This window comes from Branchiostoma floridae, chromosome 5 (genome assembly GCF_000003815.2).
Source record: "Branchiostoma floridae strain S238N-H82 chromosome 5, Bfl_VNyyK, whole genome shotgun sequence".
In the NCBI taxonomy this organism is placed as follows: domain Eukaryota; kingdom Metazoa; phylum Chordata; class Leptocardii; order Amphioxiformes; family Branchiostomatidae; genus Branchiostoma; species Branchiostoma floridae.
In genome coordinates this window covers 21,220,365-21,233,607 of record NC_049983.1, presented here as the reverse complement: position 1 = coordinate 21,233,607, position 13,243 = coordinate 21,220,365, and the positions used below count along the sequence as shown (strand labels likewise).

At 41.2% G+C, this 13,243-nt stretch overlaps 3 protein-coding genes across 3 annotated transcripts in view; 2 read left to right on the top strand and 1 right to left on the bottom strand.

The window, feature by feature from the left end:
• Positions 1 to 7,199, top strand: part of LOC118416499 (plexin-A4-like) — a gene marked incomplete in the record, with an annotated part of 11,672 nt that extends 4,473 nt beyond the window's left edge. Inside the window, 6 exon segments of the mRNA XM_035821621.1 lie at positions 465 to 589; positions 1,041 to 1,133; positions 1,420 to 1,589; positions 2,085 to 2,297; positions 2,891 to 3,041; positions 3,642 to 7,199. Of these exon segments, the coding sequence (XP_035677514.1) occupies positions 465 to 589; positions 1,041 to 1,133; positions 1,420 to 1,589; positions 2,085 to 2,297; positions 2,891 to 3,041; positions 3,642 to 3,737 (848 nt within the window).
• Positions 7,200 to 7,545: 346 nt separating this feature from the next.
• LOC118416255 (tripartite motif-containing protein 3-like) lies at positions 7,546 to 8,523 on the bottom strand. The gene has a single exon (XM_035821340.1). It carries the CDS (start codon positions 8,521 to 8,523, stop codon positions 7,546 to 7,548), a length of 978 nt encoding a protein of 325 aa, XP_035677233.1.
• A 4,405-nt stretch (positions 8,524 to 12,928) lies between these two features.
• LOC118415507 (T-cell leukemia translocation-altered gene protein homolog) overlaps positions 12,929 to 13,243 on the top strand; it is a 24,218-nt gene continuing 23,903 nt past the window's right edge. Inside the window, exon 1 of the mRNA XM_035820170.1 lies at positions 12,929 to 13,217. Within this exon, the coding sequence (XP_035676063.1) occupies positions 13,084 to 13,217 (134 nt within the window). The 5' untranslated portion in view covers positions 12,929 to 13,083. The remainder of the gene's footprint in view (positions 13,218 to 13,243) is intronic.

The window sequence follows — 13,243 nt, the reverse complement described above, 5'->3', positions numbered from 1 at the left end:
CTTACCTTTGTCCTTCTCACAAAATCAGTATCTAACGTTAGAAGGATGAGCCTGAAAATAATGACTCCTGTAGAAACTAGCTGAGGAAAGGAGTAACCATTAGGGTATAAAACCTAGTTCTGCCAGATCTCGTCACTGTCACTGACGAAAGATAGTGGATGCGATATGTAACGATTGACAGTTTCCAAATAATATCCAGTTGCTTGAGTAACTGCGTTTTTTAGTTATGTACTAGCTGTTTTCATTGCCATTTAAGTCAAAATATTAGAAAGAAGTATTATTTTGAGCATTGTCATACCCAGAGTTACATTGTATGTGGTTTGTTGAATGTGACCAGCATTAGATTGTATGAATGTGACCAGTCCATGGAACTTTTTCTAACTTGTGTTGTTATTGCAGTGGTTGACTGTATGATTTTGACCAGTCCAGAGAACTTTCTCTAACTTGTTGTATTGTTGTTGCAGCTGCTGACTGTATGAATGTGAGTAGTCCAGGACTGAGCAGGTTCCCCGGCAGCCCTGCCAGCAGGTCCACCTCCCCCATCATCACTCCTGATCACCTGGAGAACGGCATCAAGCTGTGGCACCTGGTCAGTAGGCAGCAAGACACATGTAACGTTATATTTATGGTATTATGCAGGGACTTTGGCCAGTAAAGGCCTCTTCAGAATATCATAGTTATTCTCATTTTAAAAACTAAACTTCTCTTAATGTGGCAATGTTGAATATTTGAATCTAGCAGAAACTTTCCTTTCAGAGTTAATATGCCAGACATTCATTATGAAATGTCTTTTTTTAGTTTAAGTTTTTATGGTAACACTTTATGTTTTTATTCTTGTTGAAGCCATTCTGTACTTTGTATCTAGTGTTTCTCTTTGTATGGACAAACAATAACATGACCTATGGATCTGTATTTGTTACTGTTTAAGGTGATGAAAAATTAAGTTAAGTTGAATGTTAGCATGAAAGTTCATTTGTCTGTTAAGTTAAATGTGCAAATTCACATGATGTAATTATTGTGTTGCTGTTTTGTGAGTTCAGGTGAAGCATCATGACCAGGACATGCAGCGAGAGGGAGACAGAGGCAGTAAGATGGTGTCAGAGATCTATCTCACCAGGCTCCTGGCTACCAAGGTACCACTCCTAACCTCTTCCATTCCCATTAGCTTTGTTTGATCATTAGCTCAAAATGACTTGTAGGTTACTTTTCATTGAGGTCATGAGTGAGGAAGGATAAGTTGGACAAAATATAGCAAAGAAATAGATTACATGATTTAAGATCAGCATCCTCTTAATATTTATGCCACAAGAAACATGCTCAAAGTCATATACTTGCTTTTCCCATTCAGTGTCAATGGTCATTCACCTATTTTAGAGAATGTGCCATAGTTGATGTTTCCACTCTTGTTCCTGTCCACAGGGCACGCTGCAGAAGTTTGTAGATGACCTGTTTGAGACGATATTCAGCACGGCGCACCGCGGAAGCACGCTGCCTCTCGCCATCAAGTACCTGTTTGACTTCCTAGACGAGCAGGCGGAGAGACACGCCATCACCGACCCCAGCGTCATTCACACATGGAAGAGCAACAGGTGGGGACTGTGGTTACTACAGTGTGCTGTAGATTAGTGCAAAGCAACATACTGGTTTGCAGTACTAGTCAGAAGGTTTGCTGTAGGTGATTGACAGTAGATAAAGGTCCATGGAGAGATATGAAAGGAACAGTAAAATGTGTTGTGTTGTAGATCAGTGCAAAGAAACTTACTGGTTTGCAAAAGGTATGCTGTAGGTGGTTGACAGTAGATAAAGGGCTAGTTGATGGGCAGATACCTGTGGAACAGTAAATTATGCATAGCTGATCAGATTTTTTACCGGTATCTGAAGAAGAAAGCAAGCTCATTGGCTTATCCCAGCAGTAAAACTTTGCATTGAAATAGACATTTTGAAATTGTTACAATATGCTTTTTAAAGGTTGCACAGCATCAAATCTATTTGATGATGTAATAGATAGATTGCTAGGTAGAAGATTAAAAAAATGTCCCAAACATATTATTGAGTGCTATTGTTCTTCTTACCCTCTTCCACAGCCTGCCACTTAGATTTTGGATAAACCTGATCAAGAACCCCAACTTCGTGTTTGACATCTACAAGTCCAACACGGTGGATGCCTGCCTGTCAGTCATCGCACAGACCTTCATGGACTCCTGCTCCATCTCCGACCACCGGCTGGGCAAGGACTCCCCCTCCAGCAAGCTGCTGTACGCCAAGGACATTCCACAGTACAAGAACTGGGTCAACAGGTCAGGGGTTTTACTACCTACTAGCTTTGATGGTATTTTGTACTCTGGATAGATGTTGAAGTGTATTTTTTCCTCCAAACTGAGTTACCCTTTGCAAAGATGACTCTAAAAGATCTAAGAAGAACCAAGTCAATGAATAATATAGACGTGCATGTATATTCACAGGGTATTTGCGACCAACCCTGTCAAAATGTTTTTTGCCCATATATATGGCCTCCTTGGGTCAATATTGACCATGGTAGAATCCTAATTGATATCAGCCCTACAGCGTTGACTGTGGCTAAACAGTCCTATACGAGAATGACAGTCTCTGGCACATAGGGTACATCTGTAAGCTGACTCAGGTCTGTTGCAGAGTTCTTTTCGCAGGATCTGCTTTTCTTCTGCCATGCGCATCAGTATTCGTGCCCATACAGTATTAAGAAAGCATATTAAGTATCAATATAGAAAAAAGAATGAGAAAAGACAGAGTTAAGGACATCTAGTTTTATTCCCAAACTCTCCAATCAGCACTGACACTTGTGTTTAAAGTATGTCACTCAAGTAAATTGAGTCTGCTGTACTTAACCTGTCTGTTTCCATGATTCACTCAGGTACTACCAGGACATCCAGGCCATCCCACCAATCAGTGACCAGGACATGAACGCTGTGCTGGCCGAAGAGTCACGCTTGCACTACAACGAGTACAACACCATCAGTGCCTTGCACGAGCTCTACAGCTATGCCAACAAGTACAGTGAGGAGGTAGGCACCACTTTCTTCTGCTGTCAAGAAACAGAATCATGGTTTCTGCAAACGTAGAGTTATCATAGAATGCTGAAACTGAGAAGTTTATCTAAGCCTGTCAAAGAAATTTTCAGCATTGTAGTGTACATTTGTAGTCATGCAAATTAATTCCTAATTTGCATACCGCATATTTTCCTGTGTAAATCTGTGACTAAGATACATACTTACAAAATATTACAGAAATGCATTTTTCCTTTGTTCATTTATCCTCATTTAGTTTTTAAGCAAAATGCCCCTGCAGTTCCAGAGAAAGCTGTTAGGGGTACTGTGATACTTCTACATGTACCTGATAATGAAGGCTATCTACCACAAAAAAATCAGACAATAGCATGTCCATAACAAATGATGCAAAAGCCAAAACTGGCCATTTATATCTAGATTTAGAAATGGAAGGTTTCAAAGATGGTGTTTTAAAAGATTTTTCCTCTTCAGTGACAAAGTGGTAATATAAATGCATAATTGATGTACATGTACTTGTATGATGTATCCTCTGCAGTATGTTTCACACACAGACAGTTTTACGGTGTCCTTATTAATGTCTTTTTATTCTGTCCCCAGCTGCTGAGTCTACTGGAGATGGACGACACAGCCAGGAAGTTCAAGTTAGCCTACAAGCTGGAGCAGGTAGCGTCCACCATGGCAGGGGAGGTCTGACACCAGAACCACCACACCCATCTTTCACACTCCAAAATACACTTGTACAAAGCTGCATGTAGATCCAGGGTTTGAGCAAGCTTGATGTGTAAACTTACTTGTGAGAGCTGGCATCTGGCATTCTGTTGGTACAGAGTGTCATTCTGTTGAACTAGGAAAATGATATATTTGCTTGACAGAACCAAGGAGCTTTAAAAGCTCCTTGACAGAACAAACCTTTCTGATCCGCCACTACAATTACAAGACAAGGACATGCGTTATTGATATATTAGCCATGCACATGATATGATTTCAATGCCATAGACCTATCAAGAGTGCTATTGAAAAATATCAAGATTTAAGTGCTGTTCACAGTATGTTGCAAGGTATTTTTGTTTTTTGAATACCCAATTTTAAGTCTTGATAAGTATATACATATTTGTATATATTACAAGTATATATTACAAATCTTGTTTTTCTCAGATATGTGGATAATTATTTGACTGGTTGTACTTAATTTTGCATAAAAGGAGTGTAACAATGTACCACTGAAAATGTCTACAATGTATGTGTGCTTTCCTTTCACTGCAGGCAAAGGGAACTGTGTAAACATGTGCATGTATTACTGACTCACCTGGAACCACTAAATATTTGTTCATCAGATCTTGTTGAACTTAGACCTCCAAAAGGGAATGTCAGATCCTTTTGAGTGCAGTATAACTTGTTTGTATAAAGCAAACTGTACCAATATACATGTACCCAGTCTGTTTAACACGAACTTACCCAGTCGTTCATTGGGAATTAATCAGGCTTCAACATACCTATTCTCCTCAGATATTTTCACAACACTGTGTTAAGATGTCTTGATGTGTTTTTGTGTAAAATAGAATCTTGAACTGCCCTTCAAACTGTACTTATTAACATGGCAAAGGGTAGACGATCCTTCAGGTTAAGGCAATAGTAAACTTGTATACAATCAGCCACAGGTGTTAACATTATCATCAATACAGGGGGATACGCCAGACAGTGAGTGTGATAAGTGTCTGAATGATGAAGATAATGTTTTGATGTGAAGATAAACTTCATAAAGGGCAGAGTAAAGACATGCCAGTTTTGTGTTGCGTTGCAACGCAAGTTACTGAATTTGGTGCCATCCAGCAGCGTATAACTAGTGGGTGTTGTATGTAAGGTGATGTAAGATTAAAATGAAATGTATCAAAGACTTGTTTGTGATTTCCAGTCCTTTGGACCTTTCAGAACATACAGTAGAAATATGTGTAGTAATTAAAAGGTTCAATGGCTAATTCTGTTGTACCTGCAGATGAGTTAACACGTTGCTTGAACTGACAGTGTTGATAGTATTGCTTATGCTTCTTGAAATGTATATGAGAGCCTGTACAGTGCTGTCAAATGTAGCAGCATTTGATAATGACTAGTCAAACTGCTATAATTATGCCAGGTTTTATCCAGGAAAAAACTATCATGAGAAGTAAGTGGGCTTCAGGTTCAATTGACATGTCTCTGAGGCTGTACGTATACGTAAAGGTAACTTCACTATCAAAGCAGATGACTATTTTTGTAAATGAAGAAAATTGAATGTAATGTAGAGGAAGATGAGTGTTCATGATAAAGAATATGTTAGTGTAGTGTAGGTTAACATTGGATAATGTTGGAGTATTTATCACTGTTTTTTTCTGACACTGGTTTAGCTAGCAAATGTGTTGAAAGCTGTTTGTAAGATAAGAGCTTGGTTCTGTTTGGTGTTTGTAAGGTGTGTATATGTATACAAATGTGTCACTGCCAGCCTGTAGACATATATGGTGGACAGCTTGCTAGTGAAACCTTTGCAATTAATTCTATTATTGATAATGCTTGAAGGAACATGCCAATTTTTTTGTAAAGCTGGAAACTATGGCATCATTTCCTCTTGCAGCTTGTTGATGTTTTATCAATTGTTTGTAAATATTTGAAGGTAACAAATTGAGGACATATGTAGGAATCTTATTAAATATGTGTAGTTAATTTTGACATCTGTCAAAAAGCCATCCTTAAGTCTGACAGGAATAATTGAAGTTTTTGTTCATGCCTTTTTGTTAGCCAAATCATATGTAGAGTAAACAATCATTGGAGTCTACTATTTATCATAGCCTGGAAGTTGCTGTATGTTAGTGATGTCTCATGTCTTCCTGATTCCTGTGAAAATCATGCAAAGAAAATAGATTCATTCAGTCTTCTGTAAGATTGTTTATTGTAAAAAAAATATTGATTTTTTTTCACAAACTGTACATGTAGGATCTCACTTAGTCTATGACAGCCACACTGTATCTGACATTGAACTTTTGGCTATTCTCAGTATCCTGTTTCGTGGCAGAATGTTTACTTGCTGGGAACATAAGACATTGTTCTCTACTGTAGGAGCTAAAAAGCTACCCACAAATAGATGTTTGAAGTAGATTACTTGGCACACAAACACATAACGTTACAGGTCTACGGTCAAGGAAAAATCCTGTGTTTCCAATTACAGACCTAGACAATTAGCGTCCGTATGTAGGTATTCTCTTCTTTTTTCAGGTTTCAGCCAAAATGATCCAATAAATACTACATATGAATGAAATGCGTCAAAACACAGTAAATACTACGTAAAAATGAAATGTGGTAAAACAAAAACACAGGTATTTTCGACATCATATAACACAGATAGCACAGACAACATAAAAATACAGATATAGATTGTACAAACACAAGTATGATGATATGAACAAAAAGGAACAACCTTTACTACACATTCTTATATCAACAGTTGAAATTCATCATTCAGACATAAGATTGGAAATTGTATGTCCCTTGCAGTGGTCAACAAAAAAAGCTAGGATTTTGGTAATTGGTTAACCTGGTTTTTGGTAATTCGAAGCACAACTTTTTTCCTATGACCAATCATTATCATGATGGAACTGAAAATCTCTGCTAGCTTTAAATTTCTCTCATCAACAGAAAGAGACCTAACTCATGAATATTGCGATACATGTGAGCCTGGTCTTCCTTTGAATTTAGGATTAAAGAATTAAAAGGAGAAAATAAGATACTTGGAATGTAGTTATGATTTATATGATATGGATCATGTATTGTTGTACAAGTTGTTAAATAGGTATTTATACAGGGGAAAGGATTTTGAAGCAGACACAGCTAACTAGAATGGCATCCAGGCCAAGCAAAACAAGTTAATGGCATCATTTAAGGCACTGCTGGGACTGGAAGTACAGATGTAGGTAGGGATGTAGATTCAACAGTGAGATGTAGGTAACTGCTGTAAATAGGATGGACCTTATTGGCTGGTAGAGTGGAACATGATGTAGTATCTGGTCGCTGTCGGTCCTGCACTTTCTACTAATGACATGTTTTACTGCAAGAGAGCTGGATGCAATATGTTGATGTGTATTTTTGGTATATTTGATAATGGTAATAAAATGAACTGTTTGCATTCCACATTTTTACTTTGTATTCTATAATTCTAATTTGCAACAAATCATTATAATCATATTGAGTGATTGATAAGGTCATTAGTTGTCAGCGTTGTTTGTCCAATTCCAATGCTTTTGATATTCTACGTTGCATTGAAAACGAATGGAACATGAATTTTACATTGATCAAGTGGTCAATTTTGTTCTGGGTTTGTAGGTCACAATTTTGACTCTGGCTGGCTTTGACATTGAATCAGACCAACATGTACTAGTATATCCAATAACACATCATTGCATATAGTGGGATTCCCACACGACGATTTATAAATAGCAATAATTGCCTTCCGGGAACAATAGGCAATTGTTGCTATTTATAAATCGTCCATGGAAAACACTTTGATAAAACCGTTGAAGTCACAATCACAGACTATCAGCTGTCTCTGGTCTTCAGACATCGTCACTGCATAGGGGAACTTCAAGCTGCTTTCCCGCGTGGCCACGTGTTCCACGAAGTCCCCATTCGCACTGAACTTGGCAATGCGATGGTTTTCTGAGTCTGCCACAAGAATGTTGTCCATCCCGTCCGTACAGATAGCCATGGGATGGTCCAACTGACCGTCCCTCGATCCTTGTGAACCGAAACTCTTCACAAGTCGGCCGGTTGAGTCAAACACATGCACACAACTGTTGAAGAAATCGCTCAGCACGATGTCGTTCTTACTGTTGGTGGTAACGTGTAGATAGTCTCCCAACTGACCCTGACTTTCACCGTCCAGGATTGTCAACACATCACCATTGCCGTTCAGGACGTAACCCTGCCCGCGGGAAGTGACAATGATCCGTCCCAAACTGTCCACAGCTACACCAGATGGGCAAACGGGCCCTACCGGCCCAGTCACCTGGATGACACACTTGTCCTTCCCATGCAGGTAATCCAACACGTGGATGTTTTGGGCGTCACCTGTTATCACTAAGGTATTGTTGTCACACAATGCCATGCAGAGTGGCTTATAGCTCAAAGGGATTTCCCTCCTCAATTCCCAGGTTTGACTCTTAAATACCTTAAGGCATTTGTCCGTGCGGTCAGCCACTATGACATCTCCGTCTTGGCTCACAATCACGCAACTTGGCCAGCAGCAGTCGTCATTGTCTGTCCCGCGTTTTCCAACACTCTTCACCAGCGTCCAACCTTTCTTGCCACACAGCACGGGACTGTACTCTTCACAACAGTCGGCTTCACTGTGGATCCGCGTTGATATTGACCCCAGTGATAGACGATAAACATAATCCAGAAAGCTGACATTTTCCCCTTCTTGTTGAATTGCAGTCAGCTTCCAAGAGGATGCCATCATAAAAATACTGGACAACATGCCCCTACGTCTGCACCAAATTGGTGGCTCACGGTGATATGACAGAACGAGTGGATGATTGAAGATAATTGATCATGACCCTCTGTAGATACATGTACAGCCTCCTCCGTTCAGAAAGTCCTCACAAATATGGAATGCCTTTGGCCGCTAATGTTGTCCTGTAGAGTAAGCAGACTTCGCCCTGTATACCAGCGCATGCTGACTCAGTGGAGGAGCGTCGTTGTACTTATACTACCGCGCACATTGTGATCGTTCTTAGGGGAGCCTTACGATATCGCCCATTGTTATGGGGGCGTGGCTAGTGCCGCTCCCCTGGCAGGGATAGGTGCTGGTGAAAGGTGACACCGTGCCTGTACCTGGCCGGTGTGTAGGTAAGGAGGTGTACCCTATTATTAGCTACGTGCATCAGTCCCTTTCAATGAATGGTACGTAAATAGTGTGACAGTGGTACAATATAAGGGAGTATGCAATAGGCGTGACTTGCCAGGCCCTGCTTTTGCATGGAAAACACATGTGACACTGAACATTACAAAAACACGAAATGCTCAGTTTTGTTCTTGGTTTATCACCGATCAGTACCACTCAATAGGTAAAATAGCGTGTTCTTTTATTTCACATGTGAACACAGTCGGTTGTCGCTGTGACAGGTGCGGTACGTGCAGTACCTGGCTCGGGCGGTTCCTGTTTGCCGGAGGTGAATATCGAATCACCTGACGGCCAATCACCCGTGACCGTAAGGGCAGTCAGGCGATGTTGCCAAGGACGCGTTTTCAAAACAGGAAATAAACCCAATTGACCAAATGCCACGGACCCTGAATCATGGTTACTTTGGGGGATTACCAGTGTGTTTACCACTTACGACAGCCAAATATTTGACTGTCTTGGTGACTTTGTTTATTAAGATCCTACAGTCAGTGACCTATATATGCTCCTACAACCCTTCACCTATATTGAAGTAACGTTATATGTTAAACTTAAAGGATCTGGTATCGACATCATATTTTGTAGTGCTCTGTGTGATACATTCTAACGATGTTTGAAAATATTTGTAACGTTACACGAATAAACATCGTTGTCAAATGGTTCCGGCCAGGCAACTCATAAATGCATGTCTGTATCACAACCGTCTGGTACCGCCCATACTGGCTATCCGGTAAGCCGAAAATAGGGTAATCATAAAGGATCCGGTATTGACTTTTTGACCGTTCTTGATCCTTGACCCATTATGCCCATAATTTCCAAAGGCGCGTGTCCCTTTAAATACTGCTACTGGTACTTCAGGTGGCGGGAAGTCTCGTCACACGTCGAGCGACAAGTTATCAGGCTTTGCCACCTACAAAACGTAAATACATTGACCACGGAGCTAGGTTTGATAGAGAGTTGACCTTCTAAAGGCTCATGTTCGTCCTTGTTTCCTATATCCGATACCTGTTGTCAACGGCCGGTCTATTTGTTTCGCGACAGTGAATTACCAGACCAGGACGGCTTACTTGAAATAGAATCGCCTAATGTACGCACCGGTGCAGTTCAGCTCTGAAGTACAGAACAAAATCGCAAGGTGTAAGTAGCGAAAGCGAAAGAAGCGAAGCGACTCATAATCTGCTAAATGCCGGGACTGCCTTGACGTCTTGGAAGATGCACGTTTTACATGGGCGAAATCGTCATCAGTGTTTGCTGTATACGCGTTGGCCGCACTGGCTTTTACCTTACTGTGATGGCATCGATCCATTCTCCATTAATCAATTTTTGCCAGTTTTTTCAAGGAAAAAAACGAGGTACCCTGGGAAAACGCAGACTCCTAACGAGGCACGCAAAGTTTACCGATCCCTACAACACGCACGCACGGGACACCCGCCGCCTAACACCCGCCGGCCCTCAAACCAGCTGGCCCCTACTATCACGAGCCTCTTTCGAAGCGAGCGATGTTGGGGACCGGCGTAAGTGGGGCCAGCTGGTAGTGGGGCGTGTGCATAGAGGCGGGAGGGCGCGCGTTATGCAGGGGATCGGTAACTCTTATTTGCGAAGCTTCTCGAGCAGGTTTCCCAGGGTAAAAACGAGGATGTCGTGCTAGTTTTTTTTCACCATCGTCTGAAACTTGACAACATGATGAAGATACCCCCTAAAAAGCAACAAATATAGACGTTAATTTGCTACACCCTTATTGAGAATAAGACAAACCACTTAATGTTCAAGCAGATGTTGGGTGAAAAATCGAAGTCTCTGTGTGACGGTAAGCCAAATTGGCTTCAGAGATACTCTCCAAGCAGAGGTTGGTGGGTAACATTTTGCCACCAACCTCTGCTTGGAGAGTATTCAGAGACACACCTATCAAAGCTGATTCAGCTATATTCTAAAGTTACCAATGTACAAGACGGTTAATATCCATGCAGATTTACCGGTTGAGAGGCTTGAGAGGCTTTATTTGTCCATTAGCTGAGATACAAAAAATATTATTGTACACTGCTAATCTTCCTGGACATATGTAAAAGTACACACATGACAAAACGTAACACATACAAATACTTGATTACCGGTGCCATAAGATAGTATTAAAGCTGGCCTATATGCTTTGATACTATCTTATGACACCGGTCAGGCTATATCCCTTTGCCATACTATCTTATGGCACCGGTAAATCTGACTGGAGACGGTTACAATTAGTCAGTTTAATACAACTGCGACAGGGCTCATGTCAGTGGTGAAATTGGAGCACACGGTTGGTTTTCCAAAGATTTAAAGTGGCCACTTTGTCGGGGGTGGGGGTTGTGTGGTTTCCTTATCGCTGTCACAATGGGCAAAAAAGTTTTTCCACACAGGTGATGGCAATAAGGAAATGGTCTTCACTGTGATATTCCCTACACTCTGAGGGGTGAATTGACCTCAATAACTAAATAAACACATAAAAGTCTGACACCACCACATTATTAACACGATTATCAACACGATTTATTAATTTGTTTTGTTGAATTTATTGTGTAGTTCCCTTTCCTATGAGTAGAATAGTGTAGACATTAGATTTGCCAAACATTGTATCCTTTACAACATCACGGTAGTACATTAATAAAGTTTGGCATTTGCACAGCGCACTCTTGATGACAATGTCACGAGTGAAAGAGACAGCTTGTAGAAGTAGAGTAAACTTGGCTTTCCATTTTATAGTTAATCTCGATACCAGGGATGATTGTCTGTCGCGAAGTCGCCCTGTGGTGACCTGAACTGTTATTTTTCTGTATCTTGGTTTGCTGTAACGTTATGTTTGTTTCTTCTCTTGCACGAAGGAACATGTAATTGTTGCTAATGGACTTGTGATTTGGTAGCACCATTGCACAAAAAGGATTCCGGGAAGTATTGAAATGAGAAGTCGCCCTGTGGTGACCTGAACTGTTATTTTTCTGTATCTTGGTTGTAACGTTATGTTTGTTTCTTCTCTTGCACGACGGAACATGTAATTGTTGCTAATGGACGTGTGGTTTGGTAGCACCATTGCACAAAAAGGATGCCGGGAGGTATTGAAATGACTTCTACTCCACAGGCTTTTCATTTGCCATCTACGCCATGTTGGATTACAATGTACGTCTGTTAACCACACGAAGATGCTACTGCTTAATTCAATTACCCGCCAACATGGTCGTCGTCGGATTGAAATTGTAATCATCATGACGTCAATGAAAAGCCTGTAGAGCACTTTGTCGACCACGGTAAAGCGCCGCCTACATCCATGTTAATTGACATGTACACATATACCTTCATATTTTGAACGTAATAAGTAGGTTAAGGATATGTGTGGACACTGGTCGTTTTTCACTGCTCATCTTTGCAATACACTGTGTGGCAAGGGACTGTAAGAAGACCAAGACGTCTATGGAAACGATTCGTTTTGCAGCGTGTACGTTTATGTAAAGCCGCTAGAGGTCCTCGGTGAGCGGTATTTTTCGAGAGACCACAGAACATGCTGAACGTTGTCAAGTAGCACTTGCAGTTTTTGTCTTCGAACTTCTCATGCCTGATGACAATAGTCAATATGACGATAAGACACACTTTGCTATCAGCTCCTTCACATCATCTTTACACCCTCATCCTACCAAAAACACATTTATTTCCCTGCTTCGCTTTGAGTTGCGTAACGTGATCAAAATGAAATACCGGAATTCTTCCGGCAACCAACGATGAATGAATGCACCTGGTTATTTCTTCCCACCAACCATTCAGTCCGATGCATATATCCACTCAAGGCTCCTTGATCTAATCAAGGAGGTTCTATGAAATATCCTATCTGTCCTGTAACCAGTTGCCCGCAGCATAGGAGCCCTCTCACCTGCCCGCATATACCTGCGTGTTCTCACCTGTGCATTACATGGCATGTTTACATGACACACATGTATGCAGGGTCATTTGAAGTGGCCTTATCAGACCAGTTCAGACCGGTAGAGTCTCACCTTTGGATCTGTTTCATTAGATTTCGCAAGCCGTGATCGTTGACCACACGTGGTCTTGTCGGACCTTCTCCGTCATTTAGATTAGACGATTTCTTTTGTCGCGATGACCAAAACAGGTAGAATGTGGGTGGGGATTCGGAGGACGATGCTGGCCGCTGTCTGTGTAGAAGTCCTCACGTCCACATTGTTTGGTGCAGACGCCGGCAGGGTGAGGCGCCCGCTATTGATGGCGGCAAGGTGAGAGCGTGTATTGATACGGGAGG